The sequence below is a fragment of the Leuresthes tenuis genome, unplaced genomic scaffold, assembly GCF_036924035.1.
Source record: "Leuresthes tenuis unplaced genomic scaffold, fLeuTen1.0.hap1 SCAF_24, whole genome shotgun sequence".
Classification (NCBI taxonomy): domain Eukaryota; kingdom Metazoa; phylum Chordata; class Actinopteri; order Atheriniformes; family Atherinopsidae; genus Leuresthes; species Leuresthes tenuis.
In genome coordinates this window covers 25,822,541-25,844,150 of record NW_027325378.1, presented here as the reverse complement: position 1 = coordinate 25,844,150, position 21,610 = coordinate 25,822,541, and the positions used below count along the sequence as shown (strand labels likewise).

The following is a 21,610-nucleotide window of genomic DNA, read 5'->3' as shown; positions in this document are numbered from 1 at the left end:
ATATAAATGAATACTTATCCAAATGAGTTCAAATCAGATATTTCCATTTTTATTTTTTTTTTAAAGTTGTTTCGTTACGGAAACTGACAACTGGTGCATTAACTTGTCTCTTTGATTTAGCTCAAATCTTGAGCATGCACAAGGAAAACTCCAACTGAACCACACAGCCATCTGCCTCAACCTGTTGGTGGTTAAGATTACAGGAAAGAGGGATAATCAAGCACAATAACACTTGGCCTGTGATACCTGCTGAGAAAGAAAAACGCAAGTTAATAACAAAAGTATTGTCATATTTACGCGAAGAGTCAAGAATAAGGAAATGTACTCACTGCATCACAGGATTTTTCCCAGCAGTCTAGACCTATACTGTCACGTACCAGAGAGGGATTCAGGATGCAGATGCTGGGTCGTGGTTTCAAGAGGGTTTTATTTAATAAACACAAGACAAGATAGCGGCACTGCAGGGCGCTCTCCCGGCAGTGCGAACGAAACAGGCTATAAACGCCTGAGCGCTCTCCTCTGTAATTAAGGTGAAGGAGGAGCGCGGCTATGAAAATTAACAAAGAAACTCTCCCCAAAACGGGAGGAAAACAGAAACGCTATGTTGTTATATACACTTAACAAAGCAAAGTCACGCTTTCAAAGTGAGGCGAATAAAACAAAGGCGCACTCTTTCAAAACAGAGGCTCTATAAAACTTTAACTTAAAGGCTCTCCTTTAACGGAGGCGACTATGACAAGAAACAACGAAAAATCACTCCGTGAAAATGGAGGAAAAACAAAGCTATGAAACTTACCGTTATAAATATCTAAGGCTATGGCTGTGGAATAACTTACAAAACAAGATTGCACTGCAGGACAGTCGCTCGCTGCAGGCTCGTAGAATCTGTGGTGACAAGCCAAGGTGGCTGGTAATGACGCTCACGCTGAGACAACATACTAGCGACGAGACAAGGGAAACGCCGACTATTTGAACACACGAGGGACCAAGGGGAACAGGTGGAAACACTTGGGAATCACGGAAGACAATGAGACGCATGACACGGGAGGAAGAGCAAGTTACCTGAAACGAGAGGACAAGGTTAATTTCAAAATAAAATAGGAAGTGACGATACAAGACATGGTACAGAGAATAGACCGTGACATATACAAGCTTAACTTAAGGATGTTCCAGGGTCACATGAGCCATCCCTATAAGCTTTATCGAAAAGAGAAGAGAGGGGTTATCTGCTTCCTCAACACATATCGGCAGCTGGTACCTGATAAATTAAGGTTTATGAAATTCATAAATGATTGCACTCTGTTTTATCTACATTCTAGATATGCCAAGATTTCCACATATATTTGTGAGTTGATTTGAAATTAAGAGTTGGTAATCAAAAGAGCTTGAATCAGGGCAATTTGACTTCTTTTTGGAGCTTGAAGATGTTTCACCTCGCCTTTCGGATGCCGAAAGGCTTGCAAAAGCCTTCATCAACATTAAGAGTTGGTATGTATCCCCTGCAGGTTGTGGTGGGGACCTGTCTGGTCCCAATGGCTCCTTCAGCAGCCCAGGTTATCCAAACAGGTATCCTGAAAACAGAGAGTGTATCTGGTACATCACTACAACAGATGGCAGCAGTATTACCCTCACTATCCATGAGTTTGATGTGGAATTCCATCAAGACTGCAACTATGACGTGCTGGAAGTAAGATATAAACACCGCTTGGCCCAAAACAATCAATTTTTAATTCTTTTGTAAAGACCATAGTTAGATTAAAAATCCTAACAGTGATGCTAAATTTTACTTCAACTTTGCTATGCTGTAGGTGGTGTAAACAGATTGTTACTACACTTCCATATTATCTTACATTATTTTAGATTTATTTGAAATTTTTTTTTAATTTGAACACATGTACAAAGAATTGTGAGGTCACACACAAGATGGATGAAGACAATTGCTTTCAGCTGACAGACTTGTGTTCGACTCTAGCAGGAACCTTCTCTGTTGCTGCTGGTTTTCCCTCTTTTCTTGTTGAAATATACAACTTTTTTTGTTTAACAAATGAACCAACATACTTAGCTAAGTTTTAAAAAGAAAAGTAGCTGGTTAATATTAAGACGTTGAATATCTGGATAGGGAAAAACATATGTCATGCTGTTAAATACCAACCCTGTTGTAATTATGCCATCTGATTTATTTGGTGAGATTAACTGAAAGGCATTTGTGCATATAGCAACATTTTAGAAATGTAAAATAAACTGAGTTCATAATAGTAGTTTCTTAAATTTCACAATAGCTAAAATCTATGGTCTATTGAACATATCATTATCTCAGTAAATGTTCAGTTGGCCTGTTGACTTTTACTTTTGGTGACTTTTCAGGTGTATGGAGGCCCTGACCTATCAGCCCCTCAGTTGGCCAAGCTCTGCAGCACCACATCCAACCCAATGCGTGTCTCCAGCACGGGCAACCTCCTCACAGTGCGCTTCAAGTCTGATTCCTATGTCAGTGGTCGAGGATTCAATGCAAGCTGGTCTGAAGTTCAGGGAGGTGAGTAGGCAATACTGAGTGTGTGCAATGCATCCTAGTATGTCAACTTTCTGTTTCTTTATAGAATATTATATTTGTTATGTAAGTAAATGCCTGTACAGTTTACCTATGTGCAATCAATACTATTGAATACCATACAATAATAAATGGTTTGTAAGTAGCTCAGTTTTTGCATTCCTATCATGCAAGAAAGCTTTTTGCTCTAACTCTACAGAGAAGAAGAACTACACTTTAGGCATCAGTTATTCATAGGAAAACACAAATTGTCACAGTCTGCTGAATAAACAAGCAATCTGTTTGTTTGCTGCCTGCCGGGAAGTACCGCAAAAACTTCTCAGACTGTGATTTTTGACAAAAGGACGAAAAAAGTAGCGTGCTAAAAACTTTTCATCCATGATAATTGTTCAGGGAAAAAGGAAAGAAAAATGTTGTGGTTAAGACTGTATTTATTTATTTCTCATTGTATTCTATTCTATTGTTTATAGAAAGATTACAAAAAAGTGACATGCTGGAACACAAAGGGTTCAGCTGGCAACGAGGAGTCAGCAAGCACTGTGTATAAAAATATAAATGATCATGTAAGAGTGTCATAAATGGGAAAAACTCGATGGAGGTCTAAAACAATCTAGATTCCTTGCGTTAATGAATTTGTTTTGTTTATAGAGCCATATTATTATGAATGTTAATGCATGGCTGGAGAGCAGCATTGGAGAGTGAAAAAGCATTGTGTTGCCCTGTTTTTGGCTTAGTTTTGTTGATTTATAGGGCAGAAAAAAGGAAACCGTGTCTAAGTCTTAAATGGAAAAGTGATAAAAGCAACAAAACGGTGTGCCTCTATATGCAGTGCCATGATGCAGCAAATGTTTATGTTTATGTATTTAGCAGACGCTTTTATCCAAAGCGACTTACAAATCAAGATATAACAAGTTATACAAAAAGTTAACAATAAACTACATAGAAGGAACCCACTAGTCCGACTCTCTCAGAGGTGACAGAGTAGAGATAGAGTGCAGGCATAGAAGGAAGTGCAGAAAGATAAAGTGCAGAGATAGAGGGGGGTAGGGAAGTACAAGGTAAGTGCTAGGATAGGAGATGCTCTCTGAAGAGCTGGGTTTTCAAGAGCTTCTTGAAGATAGACAGGGACGCCCCTGTTCTGGTAGCGCTCAGTAGGTCATTCCACCATCGTGGGACGACACATGAAAAGAGTTTGGATTGTCTTAGGCGTGGTGTAGGCACTGCTAGACGACAATCCTGGGACGAACGGAGGGGCCGAGTTGTGACATAAGCCTTTGCAAGAGCATTCAAGTAGATGGGAGCCGTTCCATTAAGCACTTTGTAGGCTAACATCAGTGACTTGAATTTGATGCGGGCGGCTAAGGGTAGCCAGTGGAGTTCAATGAACAGAGGGGTGACGTGTGTTCTTTTCGCCGCGTTCTGGATCATCTGCAGAGGTTTCACAGCACAGGCTGGGAGACCAGTTAGGAGAGCATTGCAGTAGTCAAGGCGGGAGATGACCATGGCCTGCACCAGGAGTTGGGTTGCATGTTGGGTTAGGTATGGTCTGATCTTTCTTATGTTTAGTAATGCAAAGCGGCATGAACGAGCAACCGAGGTAACGTGTTCTTTGAAGGTTAGTTGGTCATCAATCATGACACCCAAGTTTCTAGCAACCTTTTATGGAGCAAGAGATAGGGATTCAGTTTGGATGCAGATGCTTTGGTGTATGGTTGGTTTGGCTGGGAAGACCAGCAGTTCAGTTTTTGGGAGCTTAAGTTGGAGATGATGGGCTTTCATCCATGTTGATATGTCAGAGAGACAGTCTGAGATTCGTGCTGAGACCGTGTGGTCGTCAGGTGGGAATGACAGATAGAGCTGGGTATCATCAGCATAACATTGGTATGAGAAGCCATGTGATCGGATGATCTGTCCTAATGAGTTGGTATATATGGCAAAGAGAAGAGGTCCCAGTAATGAACCTTGGGGGACCCCTATGGCGAGGTGGTGTGCTGCAGAAGTGTGACCAAGCCAGGATACTTTGAAAGACCAACCAGTGTACTTTCAACATACAGTCTAATTTATGTTTCACAAACCCATTTTAGCAGCTGGTTCAACAAGGGAGGGCTCTGATAACTGAAGGCTCTGCCTCCCATTCTACTTTTAGAAACTTTTGGAACAACAAGTAAACCTGCAGTCTGAGAACAAAGTGCTCTGTTGGAAAGATATCGAACAATGCGATCTTTAAGATAGGATAGAGCTTGGTCATTTGTGTAGGAGAATAATTCAAAAAGCAATTCTGGATTTAGGACTGCATTATTGTGGAGAAATAAATTTCTCCACAATAATGCAGCAGTTTTATTGTAAAGAAGTTCATGAAGTCACCACTGTTGAGAGTTAAGGGAATAGATGTCAGAACAGAGCGAGGACTCTTGTCAGCATGGCAACAGTGCTGTAAAGAAATATTGGGTTGTTTGTGCTCTCCTCTATCAATGATGGATAATAAGCTGATCTAGCTTTGTGAATGGCTTCTTAATATGTTATTGAACATTTTCCAGACTAAGGGAGATTTTTCTAAATTAGTTGAACACCATTTTCTTCACAGCTTTCTTGAAGTCTGCTTTAAAGCATGCAGCCGTGCATTTTACCACGGAGCCATTTTCCTCTGATCAAATTATTTTTCAGAGGAGCAACATTGGCACCTGTTTTATTAACAAGTGACACTGATGAGAACAGTAACGATATTACTTCCATAAATTTTCTTACAGCATTCTCTTATAGAGGTCTGCATGGTGGAGTGGTGATTAGCACCACTGTCTCACAGCAAGAGTGTTCCTGGTAATAATCTCAACTGGGGCCTTTCTGTGTGGACTTTGCATGTTCTCCCTGTGCATGCATGGAGTCTCTCTACATACTCCAGCTTCCTCCTACCATCCAAAAACATGCATGTTAGGTTAATTAGTGATTTTAAATTGCCCCTAGAAGTGAGTGTAGGTGTGTTTCAGAAACATTCTCTCAAAATTAAGCTCAAAGTCGCTGGATACAATTAACACAAAACATTTATTTCTTGCAAGAAGGAGACAAGTCCGCACAACCTATCAGGAAGCCATCCAGGGCATAAAACTGATTTGGAAAAATTCGATGAAAGAAGCAATGGACAAATAAATTCAGGGATGAAGTATAAATATATAAATTAATTAATACTAAGTAATTAAATCCATAAAGGAAATACAAAGTTACGTTGCAAAGTAATACTTCGAGTATTAACACAAAGGTAAATTAATACATTTATAAATTAAAGTAGAAAAATCAACTTATCACATGGATACATTAATCATTGCAAAGAATGTTTTTGCTTCAATCTTAAAACATTCATTTGCGTATTTGTCTAGTCATTCATGTATTTGTGTATTCATTCAGGATTATAGCCGTTTCTATCCTCCATACTTTTGACAGTCTGTAAATGTTTCGGAAAAAGTATGAAGTCCTCTCTGAAGGTACTTTGCTATAAATAATCATGTTTTTGTTGGTATGCATATTAAACAGAAGGTTTGAGAATTACCAGAGTTCTGCTCATAAAATATAGATTATTTTTAAATGAATTAATTTGATTTCATTGGATTATGATTACAATGAATTGAATTCCAATTGGCTTGAATTGGACTATATTATTTAAGTGCATTGAGATGACAATTGTTGTAATTTGGCGCGATATAAATAAAACTGAACTGAATTGAATTGAATTTATAGTCACATGATGAAACTAAACTAAAAACACAAATTAAAACTTTGTTTTTACTAAATATAATTTGGCATAGTGCTGTACGGTGTCGTGGTTGTTAGCAACGTCGCCTCATAGCAAGAGGTTTCCAGGTTTGAATCCCTGCTGGGGCCTTTCTGAGTGAAGTTTGCATGTTTTCACCGTGTGTGCATGAATTCTCTCCAGCCCCCCGTGACAATAGATTGGATTATGTAGGTATAGAAAATGGATGGATACACACTTTGGCATGCATGACTTTGGGTAGGCAATTATGTGATGAGTCAAATTTAAACGAGACAGAGATCTGTCATGATTTAGGACAAGAACAGGTGAACCAAGCGGGCAGACTCAGACTTTTCAGAAGTTTAAAGTGACTTTTATTTACAGTGACTAAGCAGAGATGTCAAATTCCCAGCAATGTTTGTCAGTAGCAATCCAGTAGAAATCCAAGCGAGAGGTCCAGAACAGGATGGCAGTAGCTCAGTAGAACAGGAACTCTGAAAAAAGGCCAAACAGGCACAGGACAGGTTCTCAAAAAAACTCAGTTTTACTAGGTAAGTGGCCTATGTTCACCATAACAGTGACGACAATCTGGCAGAGAAGAGCTGCAGCCTCTGTTCTGATAAAAGTGATAAAAATGGAGAATCGCTTCTTTCGCTCTATAGTTGCCCAACACCTATGTGTTCTTTTTATAGCAGCAGCTATGGTAAGTATGAAGTACTTTGCTTTTATATTATAAGCTGCATTCATACACTCAAACACACTCATACATTATTGTAGAGCTTTTCAATCAAATTCAATATTGTTTTATTAATCTCCAAAAGGAAATTATACTGCTGCAGTTTAAATTGCTTTTAAAAATATGCAATTGATTAGTACACGCAGCATCTACAGATAACACAGAATTCATAGCCATCAGTTCAACATCTTTGGTGCAGACATGCTCCTTTCTCAGTGACATGTCCAGGATTATATGATCTGTTGTTAACAAGCACTGTAATTCCTCCTCCCTCACTGTTACCTGTCTGTCTACAGTCTTTGTCTGCCCATAAAGTCTTAAAGTTGAGTAGAGCAGTATTAGAGTTGTTCCCACAGTTATTTCTTGGCGAAAAAGATAATATCACCCTGCTGATATTCCTGCTGCGTCCTCGTCAGGAGGACCCCCAAGCTCATCCCATTAATTTGCGAGTGATCCATGATTTCATGATGTTTAAGGGATGAAAAGGTTTGAACATTTTCTTCTTCTGAAAAATGACACCAAAGGTGTACCCTGTACATTGAAAACTGATACTGAGGCAGTTATTCACTATTTTCATGCTTTAACACACCTCCCTCAAATTATTGATTATTATTATTAATAGGTTTGTGCAGATCTTCAGGACAAGAAGTTGACGAGAGCAATTTTATTTGAATAAAATTAATTGATGCAGGGAAACATCCATCCATCCATTTTTAATATCCACTTAATCTGTCGGGAGGGCTGGAGCCTGTCCCAGCAGTCATCGGGCGAGAGGCGGGGTGCAGGGAAACATCTTAACGCTAAATCTATGTTGCTCTTCTTGTGTACACGTGGCGTCACATGCCAAAATTAACGTCACAAAAGCTGGCCTCTTAAATTGTATTTACATGGCATATGGTGCACAAGGGGTGTGTTTGAAGGAGCTGCAGGCAAGAGAATGTTTGTGTGACTCATCAAAACCAAAACAGTACGGCTAAAGTGTTACGAAAACATAAAAAACTACTTGAATGCGACACAGAAGTTGAAAATGTGTAGTTAAATGTGTTCATGCATATTTTATTTCTTGCCCAAATTTCTCTAAAGCAATATCTGTGGTGTCGCATTACCATTGTTTCAGTAGAGACGCCTACGAAAGAAAACTGCAGGGAGTTAATGCTTCTTAAGCGCCAGTTTAATCTGTCATGGCGCTGTGTTGGTCCTTCGACAATTCGCTTGAGCAGAACCAATGAGGCGAGCATAAACGCAGCTTTAAACATGCAGGGCAGTAGTCCCTGAGTAGTGTTGAGAAGCACTTACTTAAGTCGGGAGTGAGAAATATTTGGAATGATTGTCCTGTGTGTTGATTGAGAACGTATGTGTTATTTATTTATTTAGTGTTACTTTGTTTATAGTTACTTGAATAATATAGTGACTCTAATATGGACATTTCACAAGTAATCATTGAATACATTTTGGAAAAGGTACACAAACTTACTTCTTTGTTTTAAAATATCAGAAATTGTTCCCACTACTGTCATTAGTCCATCGACCATGAACTGAAATGTTTTTGATGAGCAGTTATGATTTGCCTTAAATAAACTGTCTTTTCCTTCAGGCTGTGGAGGTCCTGTCACAGCTCCATCAGGGGAGATCCATTCTCCTATGTATCCCAACAGTTATCCGAACAATGTGGATTGCTCTTGGGTCATCAGTGTGGATCCCCACCACCGTGTCTTTTGGAACTTCACTGACCTGGACATTGAATATCATAGCAACTGCTCCTGGGATTATGTGGCTGTGAGAGACGAAAATTTAACTAAAGTAGTAACAGTTACATTACTGTATGATCAGTGCAGATGGAAAGTTAGACTCTTTCAAGTCTACCACATTTTGTTAAGTTTTCTAACTCACTTATTTAAATTGATAAGCATTAATTACATAAGCATATAGAACCATCAAGACATTTATGACACTCTGCACAGTTCAGAATGTGGTACAGCCAGTACAGCGCCAAGTAAGCAACACACAATTTAAGCAATGTATCAGCTGGTACATACATCACATCCCTAAGACAGATCCAATGGCACAAACTGCATGGACACCCACCTAAATTATATACTTCATACAAACACAACAGGGTTGTTCAATTCAATTCAATTCAATTTTATTTATATAGCGCCAGATTACAACAATTGTCATCTCAAGGCACTTAAGTAATATAGTCCAATTCAAGCCAATTGGAATTCAATTCATTGTAATCATAATCCAATTAATTCATATAGAGCTAATTAAAAAAATTAATATCCTAGCTAAGGAAACCAACAGATTGCACCGAAATGTGTCTTCAGTCCAATCTCCCGTCCTGAGCGTGCCTGTGGCAACTGTGGAAAGGAACGACTCCCTTTTAACAGGAAGAAACCTCTGGCAGAACCAGACTCAGGAAGGGTGGCCATCCGCCTCGACCAGCTGGGGTTTGAGAAGACAGAAAAGAGGGAAAAGAGGGGGGAAAAACACCATAACGCCATTCAAAGGATATCTGTTGGAACAGGGAAACATAGGTTAATAACCACAATAATGTCACATGTACATAAAATCAATTTTGAAATTAAACAGGGGGAAAAAGAGAGCAAAGTGAGGAAAGGTGTGACAGATGAGGTCCCCCAGCAGTCTAAGCCTATAGCAGCTTAACTATGGGATGTTTCAGGATTACCTGAGCCATCCCTAACTATAAGCTTTATCGAAAAGAAAAGTTTTAAGCCTAATCTTAAAAGTGGAAAGGGTGTCTGCTTCCCGGACATTTACTGGCAGCTTATTCCACAAGAGAGGGGCCTGATAACTGAAGGCTCTACCTCCCATTCTACTTTTAGAAACTCTGGGAACAACAAGTAAACCTGCAGTTTGGGAGCGAAGTGCTCTGTTAGGAAAATATTGTACAATGAGATCTTTAAGATATGATGGAGTTCGGTCAGTAAGAGCTTTATATGTGAGGAGAAGAATCTTAAATTCTATTCTGAATTTAACAGGGAGCCAATGAAGAGAAGCTAAAACTGGAGAAACATGATCTCTCCTGTTAGTTCTCATCAGAACTCTGGCTGCAGCATTTTGGATCAGCTGGAGGCTTTTCAGAGAATATGTGGGACAGCCCAATAATAAGGAATTACAGTAGTCCAATCTTGAAGTAACAAATGCATGAACTAGTTTCTCTGCATCACCTTGAGACAGGATGTTCCTGATTTTGGCAATATTACGAAGGTGAAAGAAGGCAGTCCTAGAAACCAGTTTTATATGTGCGTCAAATGATAAATTCTGGTCAAAAATAACTCCAAGGTTCCTCACTGTAGAACTAGAAGCCAAGGAAATACCATCTAGAGTAACTATATAACTAGACAATTTCTCCCTGAAGCGCTCAGGTCCAAAGAGAACAACTTCAGTTTTGTCTGAATTTAAAAGCAGACAGTTCTGAGTCATCCAGGTCTTTATGTCTTTAAGACAGGCTTGTAGCCTGACCAACCTGTAGGTTTCATCTGGTTTCATAGATAAGTACAGCTGAGTATCATCAGCATAACAATGGAAATTTATGCCATGCTGTCTGATAATGTTACCTAATGGAAGCATGTATAAAGTAAAAAGAATCGGTCCAAGCACAGAACCCTGAGGAACTCCATGACTTACTCCAACGTGTGAGGAAGATTCCTCATTTACAAGAACAAACTGGAATCTATCAGATAAATATGACTTAAACCAGCCTAATGCAGTTCCTTTAATCCCAATAACATGTTCAAGTCTCTGTAACAGAATGCTGTGATCGATCGTATCAAATGCAGCACTGAGATCCAACAGGACAAGCACAGAAACAAGTCCGCTATCAGAAGCTAACAGGAGATCATTGGTAACTTTCACCAGTGCCGTTTCTGTGCTATGATGCACTCTGAATCCTGACTGAAACTCTTCAAACAGATTATTTCTATGTAAATGATCACAAAGTTGAACTGCAACTATTTTTTCAAGAACTTTGGACAAACAAGGGAGATTGGATATAGGTCGATAATTAGCCAACACTTCTGAATCAAGAGTAGGTTTTTTAAGTAAAGGTTTAATTACAGCAACCTTAAAAGTCTGAGGTACATATCCTATCAACAAAGACCGATTGATCAAATCCAATATGGAAGTGTCAATTAAGGGGAAAACCTCCTTGAATTAACATGTTCAAATGCCAAACAGCATTGTCATCTTAAATGTATGAATAAAGTCACTGACTCTACTGAATAAGTGTCATTACAGGCTGTACATTAACTCCCCAATTATTGCCAGTATTGACAGGTTTTAGATGTGTCCCTGCTTCAACACCCCTGATGCAGATTAAATGGATCTCTTCAAAAGATTGTTAAATTCTGCACAAACCAGCTAATGAGGCATCGATCTGAATCAGGTGTCGTGAAGCATGGAAACATCTAAAACCTGCAGGGCAGCAGCCCTCAAGGACCGGAGTTGGAGATCCCTGCTCTAGAAACTCCAGGTCAAGTTCATTGCAACTTCTATCTGGTGGAATTGACTACCCCCATATTTTGAGTGTGCCTGCATTACCACATGCCCTTCCCTCTCTCATCCTGCAAAGGGTACAAGCCTAAAGTTGCTAGTTTTATCACTCAGAATTCTTCATTAAATGTGAATAATTTATAGGATTCTTCACTGAAGAATCAGTGTGATGAATTTTAATACTCTAAATGAGACACAGTATCAGGCTTATTTTATATCATTATTCAACCCTTTTGCCACTTGATGAGAAAAACCTTCAGTCTATTTTAAGTTGAGTTGAAAACATAGAAAAATGAGGAAAACTTCCAGTTGGGGTAGTATCATGCTCCATATTACCTGCACTTACTAAGTCAAAAAGATAAATTTAGTGAGGAAGACAATAAGTATTAGAACTCCTGTTTTGTAGTGCTTGTGATTAAACCTGCTGCATATATCTTTGAAATTACCTTAAACTATGTCTGTCCATTTGTAGATCCATGATGGCCCAAGCACATCTTCTCCTCTACTTGCTCATGTTTGTGGCAACAGTGCTCCCTCAATCACCTCCACTCAGAACACCATCTTTGTTCGCTTTAGGTCTGACACCAGTCGTAGCCACCGTGGCTTCAGTGCTAGGTTTTCAGAAGGTAGGTCTTCTTTAACCTCTTTATGTCAGTCAGCACTAGTTTAATATCAGGACAAAAGAGATTGTCCTGTTTTTGCACTCAAATATGGTATACCAGAACAGAATGGTTCCGTGTCTTGATGCAGATTGAATGAATTCTAGCTTTTTTTCTGTAAGTAACAAAAGACTTATCACTTATAATTACACATTTATACAAGCTTTATGGAAGGCTGAAGAACAAAGGGAATTATATTTCAACTTTTATTTACCAAAATCACACATAGAGTGAGACAGACAAATATCTAGAAAATACATTTCTTTAGCTAAATTGAATCTATAATAAGAATATAGTTCAGAGAAGCTCACAATTTTGCTAGCTTAGTGTGTCCAGACCCCGATACAGGAACAGGAGCTTAGACCTCAAGACAGGGACAGGAACTGGAGCAGTTGGCAAGATAGCTAGCTCGAGGTCACGGAGCCAAGGTGGGCCCTCCTGGGCCCCCTTGGTGACATGTAGATGAGATTAGTTTGGATCTACACATTCAAATAACGATAACCTAGTCAAAAAGTTTTTCATGGGTTTTCTGACCTTGTTTTGTTTTCAACAGCTTGCGGCTCAGCTATTATAACAGACAATAATGGTGGGGCCATTGCATCTCCACGGTACCCAGCACAATACCCACCGAATCAGAACTGCAGTTGGATTATCAAAGCACAGGAACCATGTAAGCTGCCTTGGTCTTAGCTCTTAATCTTATTGTTTCATGTATGTTGTTTCACACAAAAAGCTGGGCAACAATGATTGACTGGTGTTTTTCTGTCTAGTCAACCATGTGACCTTGTCATTCACTGACTTTGAGTTAGAAATGAACAACTCCAACTGCTCACACGATGCTGTAGAGATCCGTGATGGAGACAACTACCAGGCACCCTCTATAGGTAGGTACATATATTTGTCCTTATGTTTGTCCATGTTATCTATGGTGGCAGGTAAATGAGTGTGTCATAAAATTCTTACATGGGGTAGAAAACAAAATTAGATCTTCTTCTCATAAATCTTGACATTACTTTTACATTTAGTCAGTTCAAATATTCTTCTATCGAAAACCACACAAGTGAGAAACAACATCCAACCTTCAATGCAGTAAGAAACCCTGGTTTATACATTAACTGCATAATCAATATCAATCTATTCAAATGACAGATAAAGAGTTGAGCAGGTAATGAATGGCAGAATTGTAAAAGTATGTGTATGTTAGGCATCTATAAATCTGAGATGAGAGGACGTGTTCATGGAAGAGGTGGGTCTTGGGGAGACTTAAAGGTAAGGAGACATGCTCTGGTTCTGAAAGCATTTGTTTACTCATTCCACCTTAGTGGAACCACAAATGAGAACAGTTTGGACTGTTCAAAATCTTTACACTTGTTTTTTCAAGACTTGGTTTACCGTTTGTTATAGTAAAGAACTGGAGGTAAAAAACGTCTTCAGGTATTGATGTTAAATTTGTCATAATGTGTGTGTTCTTGTTTTTCATATCTCCTTGGGTCTTTTTCTGTTATAATATAGTAAAATGTATTTATATAGCACTTTTCAGAGAGGAATAAAACTCACAAAGTGCTTCACATAGCACCGTCAAGGTATAAAGTTAAAATCATGAAACAGGTACACACACAAATAAGATAAAAATACAAAGACAAAATCAACAGACAGAAACAGTCAAAATAACAGTACGACTCCTTAGAAGCCAGCCTTAACTGGTATGTTTTAAGATGTTTTTTAACAATGTCAACGGTAGCTAAGTCTCTTAGGTCCTGAGGGAGTTAAACTTTAAAATTAATCCTAAAACTAACCGGAAGCCAGTGCAGTGAGGCCAGGACAGGTGTTATATGGCAACTCTGCCTAGATTTAGTCAGCAGCCTGGCAGCAGCGTTCTGCACTAACTGCAAACGGTTAATAGTTGCCTTGCTAAAATATGTGAATATGGAGTTGCAGTAATCCAGCCGAGATGACACAAACGCATGAATTATCAATTCTAACTCGGCCTGTGACACCATGGTTCTCAGTTTGGCAATGTTTCTGAGTTGGAAGAAACAAATGCGAGACAAAGAATAAATTTGTTTGTCAAAGCTCATATCCTGGTCAAAGATGATGCCCAAATTTCTCAGGGAGGAACATACATTGGTGCATATAGACCCAACGTAGTCCTTCGCAGCAGAAATACAACTGTCTGGCCCAATAATGAGAACCTAATTTTTTCTGGTATTTAATTGAAGGAAATTATTGGACAGACAGAGCTTAATAGCTGACAAACAATCATGCAACACATTCAGACCATTGATTCTGTTGGGGTTAAAAGAAAACTGTAGCTTAATGTCATCAGCGTACATGTGATAAGAGATGCCCTGGAACTGACTTATGATTTCACCAAGAGGCAACATGTACAAAATAAATAAAATAGGACCTACAACCGTGCCCTGGGGCACTCCACATGATAGGGGAGCAGACGAAGAGATAAACGGGCCAACAGCTACTAAGAAATTTCTGCCAGAGAGCTACGAGACAAACCAATCAAGGGCCCTGCCTGAGCTACCAACATGGTCCCTAAGCCTGTCAGTAAGGATGCCATGATCCACAGTGTCAAATGCTGCACTGAGGTGGAGCAAATTTAATGATGGAGGCTAAAAAGTCACTGAATTCTGACAAAAACTGGCCATTAAAACACAATAAAATGGATTTGATTGTCCAATTTTCGTTATCAACAGTTCAAAGGAAATAAAAGATCCACAACACACCTTGTGAAACACAGCGAGCCCCCCTCCACGGCCAATAGTCCTGGGAGCGCAGGTGAAAGAGCATCCAGGTGGACACAGTTCATTCATAAAAACATACTCCTCATTCTTTTGCCACGTCTCTGTGATGAACATGAAATCCAGAATTCTGGTTGTAATTAGATAATTTACGAACGCTGACCGATTTGTTGGCGACAGAGCATGCGTTCAATAATGCCATTTTAACGGGCCTAGGACCCACTGAGGTGGCGGGGAGTTCCCGTCCAAGCGTTCGTAAGTTGCAACTGTCAACTGCGAACAGCCTTGCAGAGCGTTTTGCAGGAGCGAAGGCGGTCAGCTGATGTGCTGATCCATGGAAGACGGGCCTGAGACATCACAGCCTCACATCGGGAGCCGCAGACAGCCAAGGAAATGGAGACATCGGGCCCTCCGAATAAGCAGGAAATGCAGAGGAACAGCGGTTCCAAAGACGATTAAGCCTTCCCCGCCTTGCCGCGACTCCAGCGAGTCTCCCTCGTCTCCTGGTTCGCTTCCTCCGTGAGCCGCGGAGGGAGTACCCGCGAGGATTCAAAGTTCCAGTCGGGAGCTGGAAACGAAGATTGGGGCAAAACGCCCAAGATTCCGGATGACGGGAACATACCGCTGAGGCTTTCATTTCAAATCGTAGATGATAATTGACTGTACACTATCCAAACAAAGTAGTAACAAAAACAGAGACAAAATCCACAGGACAGACGACGCGTGGAAGATGACAAGCAGCCGGAAATACAGGCGCGGCCATGATGAGTTATTATTTGCAACATTAGAGGTTAGGGTTTGGATCAGGCTGTCCACAATAAATACAAGTCAGTGTAGTGGGCAGAGCAGAGAGGGAGTTGAGTGCCTTGACAACCTGATGATAGAAGCTGTCCCTCAGTCGGCTGGTCCTGGGCCAGAGACTCCGCAGTCTCCTCAGAGACGGCAGCAGGCTGAAGAGGCTGTGTGATGGGTGTGTGATGGGTGGGTGGAATCTCCTGCAATACGGAGGGACCTGTGGCAGGGTGTGGTGCAGGCACCATACCACACTGTGATGCAGCTTGATAGGACGCCCTCGATCGTCCCCCTGTAGAAAGGGCACATGATGGGGTGCTGGGCTCCAGCTCTTCTTTGTTTGCAGAGGAAGTGGAGGCATTGGTGAGCCCTCTTGGCCAGTGATGAGGTGTTGGGGGTCCAGGAGAGATCCTCTGAGACACACCCAGGAACTTGGTGCTGCTCACCCTTTCAACAGCAGCACCATTGATGGTCAGAGGGGTGTGTTATGTGTGCACTCTCCTGAAGTCCACAACAATCTCTTTTGTCTTCTCCACGTTGTACTTGTATCCACGTTGAACTACAACTTATGAAAAGAAAAACTTTCTAAGATAATTAGGATAATTTATTATTTCTACTGGGCTGTCCCATACAGCAGAACTGAGAGTGAGCTGTCAGTCATCCTGCAGGAAGGGAAAATTGATCAAGCTCTGCTCTGTCATTGGTCCAGACGTTACGAATGGTACATGTATCTCTGTGAATTCAGCTTTTTGTAAGAAGCCATCAAATTGGAAAAAAAAAATGATCGTGCAACTCATTGTTGTTTCCACATCAATGTCTATCAGTGCTGAAGCCAAAAAACTACAACTTCAGAGTCATTTGATGCAGCACTGAATTAGATTGAATACTTTTTTACAGCACTCAAAAGCCAGACGTTTGCAGCTGTTAGTGTTTTTTTTTACCAGTATGAAAAAAGGCTGTAGTTTATACTAGTGTTCCCCAACCTTTCTTTCTGCTGTAGGCTAGTTGGCACTGGGAGAAGGGAGGTTGGTATAGCTGTAGCTATATTCATAGGTGTTATACTCCGGACATTTAAGGACCGTTTGATAATGTATAAACAGTACAGATTTTCCCAATTAAATAAAATTTTGCAACTAATATTCATTAATCTGTGCAAGCTCACAGTTTGTTTCACTGCAACTACATTTCCCCACCGAAAAAAAAAAAAAAAAATTGACACAAGCCCAGAAAAGGACACTCCAGCAGCCTCACACAAATTCCCAGCTAATTTATAAAGTGTGTAAATACTCATTGTTGATCTTCTTCCGGCTCTCAACGAAGGTGGTCGCATTTCTACTCTCTCCTGATTCTTCCTTCTCCCATATCTCTCCTGCTTCTCTTGTCTTGTACAGTCCTGTCTCAACTTCGTTGCCTCTCTCTGCATTGCTTTCAAACTAAATCATGGAATTGATCGGTTGGTCTCTAAATGCAATTGACAGAATCTTTGCTACAAGAAGCTCGGGTCCAGGGGAATCCCTCGTGTACCCAGCGGCAAACGTTCCGTCGGGACTCCTGGGAGAAGTGGAGAGTCGTGTGCCTGTCGATTCTTTCCGTTGAAGACGTTGAGGATCTATACATATTCGGGACCATGACAACGGGCTTTCTGCTGATTGGATTAGGCATTGCCCTGATGTATCGCAAAATTCGGAAGTCGGAGACAGCAGTCACAGGCACCAAGCTGTCCGGCATGTTTGAATCGGTGGGCAGAGCTATTGGCTCTCAGACTGTGGTCATTAACAGCAGTATGGAAAACATCTTGGTGAAGCTGATGGCTTTGCAAAGTCGTATGGATCGTTTTTGTGACCAGAATGGACAAACAGAGTGAGTCGTGTCCATTGAAAATGACTACTCGCCCTAACCAACAATCATAATCTAATCTGCATTCCTGCTCTCCTGGCAACGGCCTTGGCCAAGGCCGCTGCTGAAACAACTCTCCTGAAATCACTGCTGTGAGACGCTCTGAACTACTTCTCCCCCTCCCTTCTTCTTGGACACCTGGTGATTGTTGACTCCGACTGGGATCCAATCAAGGACTTCTCCATGGCAACCTGCTATGGTATCACGATGACATCTTGTGAAATGAAACATTGGTTGAGAGCCAGACATAGCAACTCTCTGGGCTTACCCCCATCCCACGCCTTCGTATGTCTTGTGTTTTTTATGTGTGAAACGAGCAAATGTTTGTTTATGTTTTGAGCTTTTATGTTGAATGGTGACCTATGTTACTGTTCTTGATGTGCTGAGGTTTTTTTCCCAGCCCCACATTGCACTCCCTATGGAGTATAGTCTGTGGCTGTGTTTTTTCCCCATCTCCTCTCCTCTTGTCCTCCGCTCCCGTTGGCTTAAGGTCAAGGTTAGGCTTGGGTATTCGGGTGTGATGGTCAGGGTAAGGGATTAAGGAATACATAACAGTGTGTAAGAGAGAAAGCAAACTGGTTTGTATCCATTTTCTGATTTAATGTAAAATTTAAAATGCCTTGCAAAGTTATTAAACCCATCTGACACTTTCCCAAGTTGGTTGCATTACAAGCTGGTATTAAAATTGGGTGAAGGAAAAAGGTTTCTAACCATGAAACAAACAAGAGCTAAGACAAATACAGAAAACACGTGAATGCATAAGCATTGCATTCTGTGCCATTCAGGTCAGTACTTGACATACTCCTGGGGTATGTCTTTAAAAGCTCTGCACATCTCGCTAATGGGATTTTTTACCTTTCCTCTAGATGTCACTACTCCATCTGCTCATTCAAGTTTGATGGTTTCCACTAGTGTGCAGCTCTCTTTAGGGCAATGCTATAGATTCTCAATCAGAATGATTTTTGGGAAATTAAAATACTCATCCTAAACCACTTGACCTTTGCTTTAGCAGTATGCTTAAATACACCGACAGTCTGAATGGTGAATCCCCATCCCACATTCACTTTTCTTGTAGAATGACACAAAATGAAAGAAGCTCCTTTCACCATCTATCATCCCAAATTTTCCCAGATCCTGGGACCTGGCACTATGATGAAGTACAGTAGGATGCTGTCTTACCTTCCTGCTTCTGCTTCTGAAGAGTGCAGATGTGTCTCTGCTGTCTCCTGCTGCTTACTGCTTTATTCTCTTTTAAATCATTCTACTTCTTTCCACTTGTCTTAAATATAATTTTGTTCTTTAATTCCTTTTCTTTTAAGTGTATATTTGTAAACGGTATTAGCCCTCCTGTTTGCAAAGAGAATCGGACAGAACAATGTCTCTTAACCCTGCAGTATCAGTGAGCTGCACAGAGTGTGAGCAACTTTCTGTGAGGATAACACAGTTCGAGAAGAGGATTGAAACGCTGCGAGACATTTGTGCGAGTGAGGAATTTCTTGACTTTATTATAGCACCTGTGCAGATATAACAGTGGGATAACAGCTGATGTGGAGCCTCACACTGCAGACCTGGCTGACACACTTCCCTGGATGTGTCCAAATGACACTGGAATATCTGGTGAAGCTCCCAAACCGGCCAGTCCGGCTGATATCTCTTACTGGAACAGTGTTAGTGCCAAACCAAAATAATCAACCCCCGCCAGGACCTGGTATCATGTTGTCCGTCGCAGACGTAAACTCAGCATGAAAACTAAACCTCCAGCACTCACTCCACCACCTGAAGTACCATTGCATAATACATGGGTGTTGAGGTTCAGGAGGAAGAGCAGTCGCCCACCAATCGGAAGGTCGGTGGTTCAACTCTGGCTTCCCCGGGCTACATGTCGAAGAGTCCTTGGGCAAGACACTGAACCCCACGTTGCCTCCCAGTGTATCAGTGTATGAATGGGTATGAATGATTAGAAAAAGCACGTAGTTAAGTATCTTAAGACGTGCTGTATGAATGTGTGTGAGTGGGGTGAATGCGGCATGTAGTGAAGCGCTTTGCGTGGTCAGTTAGACTAGAAAAGCGCTATACAAGTACAAGTCCATTTACCATTTACCATATGATCTCCTGACTCCAAATAGAATGTGTGATGATGAATGTAATACAAAAATGAATAAAAACAAGAATAAAACAATGGCCCCAAAACTCAGCCAAACGCGAACCAGAAAGGACTTCGGAAGCAATCAACACCTCCACACAAAATAGAATAGATACCACTCTGATTGGGGACTCTATAATACAACATGTCAGAATGGCATTTCTGCTACATCAGTCAGGGAACTGATATATATCTTGCTGACCATTCTGTGTACACATCCAGATGGCATGAGGATCACTGGATCTCAGGGCACCCTCCTCCCTCCTCCTCCACTTACATCATCAGTCCTGTGTCCTGGCAGAGCAGGGCACAAGGGGATGTGCAGGATGTTCAGGGAGCAGCAGCAGAGTTCAAAACAAAGATAACTTGCTATGATGTATTCAGGGTCCCTGCTATAGTAGTCTTACTACTGACAACTGTTCTGAGAACAAGCTGGGACCCAGTAGGATTCCTGAATTAGTTTGTGAAAGAAGGAATCGAAAATAGTCAATCTATCTAATCTTTTAGCGGTACCATGTACAACTCAGGCTACAACAGAGACCAGTGTAAACTGCACAAAGCTCGCTTTACTTAATATTAGATCTCTGTCCAATAAGTCACTGTTAGTTAATGACTTCATAATTTCACACAATTTAGATTTTCTTTTTCTGACAGAAACATGGTTAACAGAAAGCACAAGTGCTACTGTTCTTAATGAAACAGCACCCCCAAATTTTTGTTTTATGGATAAATGCCGAAATGGGAGGAAAGATGGGGGAGAAGCTGCCTTATTTAAAGATACATTCCAGTGTAAAGAGATCTCATTTGGTGATTTCACTTCTTTTGAGTATCTTAGTTTTATTTTAAAGGGTGTTCCTAAAATTCTGGTCTTAATCATTTACAGGTCTCCAGGATACTGTCCAAGTTTTATTGATGAATTTTCTGAATTATTGTCTGTTATCTTGACTGATTTTAACCATTTTATCTTGACCGGGGATTTTAACATACACATAGATAATATGACGGATGTAATGCCAAAGAATTTTCTTCTGTGCTGGACATGTTTGGTTTGTGGCAACATGTAACAGAACCAACCCACCTTCAAGGTCACACTCTGGACCTTGTTATTTCTAAAGGTGTTGATATTTCTTCTGTTGTGCTTATTGATTTGGCCTTGTCTGACCATTTATGCATTTTATTTGATTTATTGATCACTCAGAATGTTCAAACAACCAGCTTCTCAGTTAAGAAGAGGTACATTAATGAGAAAACAAGTGCTCAGTTTAGGGAGGCCATAGCTATGTTACCAACAATGAGTGCACAGTGTTGACGGACTGCTGGATAATTTCAACTTGAGAATTTTGAATGTTATGGAAACTGCTGCACCAATAAGAATCAAGAGCACCTTGAACAAACAGAAACCACCATGGAGAAACACCACTACGGTCAAAAATCTGAAAAGAGAATGCAGGAAAGCTGAACGTAAGTGGAGGAAAACAAAGCTTCAGATTCACTATGAGCTGTACAAACAAAGCCTGCGTAGTTATAAGAATGCCAACAATTCTCCAATTCTGTTTTTGCTCCTAAAAAGTCAAACCCAGAACTCCTCTCCACTGAAAAATGCAACGATTTTGCCAACTTTTTTAACAAAAAAAAATCAAAACAATTAGACAAAACATTCACGCCGTACAGACAAACAAGAAAACTAATCTGTGTCTCACACCTAGAAATAACGGACGTTACGTCACAATTTAATATTGTTGATTTAAAAATCCTGGAGGAAACAGTTCGGCATCTGGAATCAACAACTTGCATTCTGGACATAATACCATCCAACTTTTTAAAAA

The 21,610-nt window shown here is 40.6% G+C and overlaps 1 protein-coding gene across 1 annotated transcript in view; it reads left to right on the top strand.

Moving 5' to 3' along the window:
• cubn (cubilin (intrinsic factor-cobalamin receptor)) overlaps positions 1 to 21,610 on the top strand; it is a 219,538-nt gene that overhangs the window by 86,773 nt on the left and 111,155 nt on the right. Inside the window, exons 29-34 of the mRNA XM_072378302.1 lie at positions 1,506 to 1,687; positions 2,365 to 2,533; positions 8,621 to 8,802; positions 12,014 to 12,167; positions 12,754 to 12,870; positions 12,971 to 13,084. Of these exons, the coding sequence (XP_072234403.1) occupies positions 1,506 to 1,687; positions 2,365 to 2,533; positions 8,621 to 8,802; positions 12,014 to 12,167; positions 12,754 to 12,870; positions 12,971 to 13,084 (918 nt within the window). The remainder of the gene's footprint in view (positions 1 to 1,505; positions 1,688 to 2,364; positions 2,534 to 8,620; positions 8,803 to 12,013; positions 12,168 to 12,753; positions 12,871 to 12,970; positions 13,085 to 21,610) is intronic.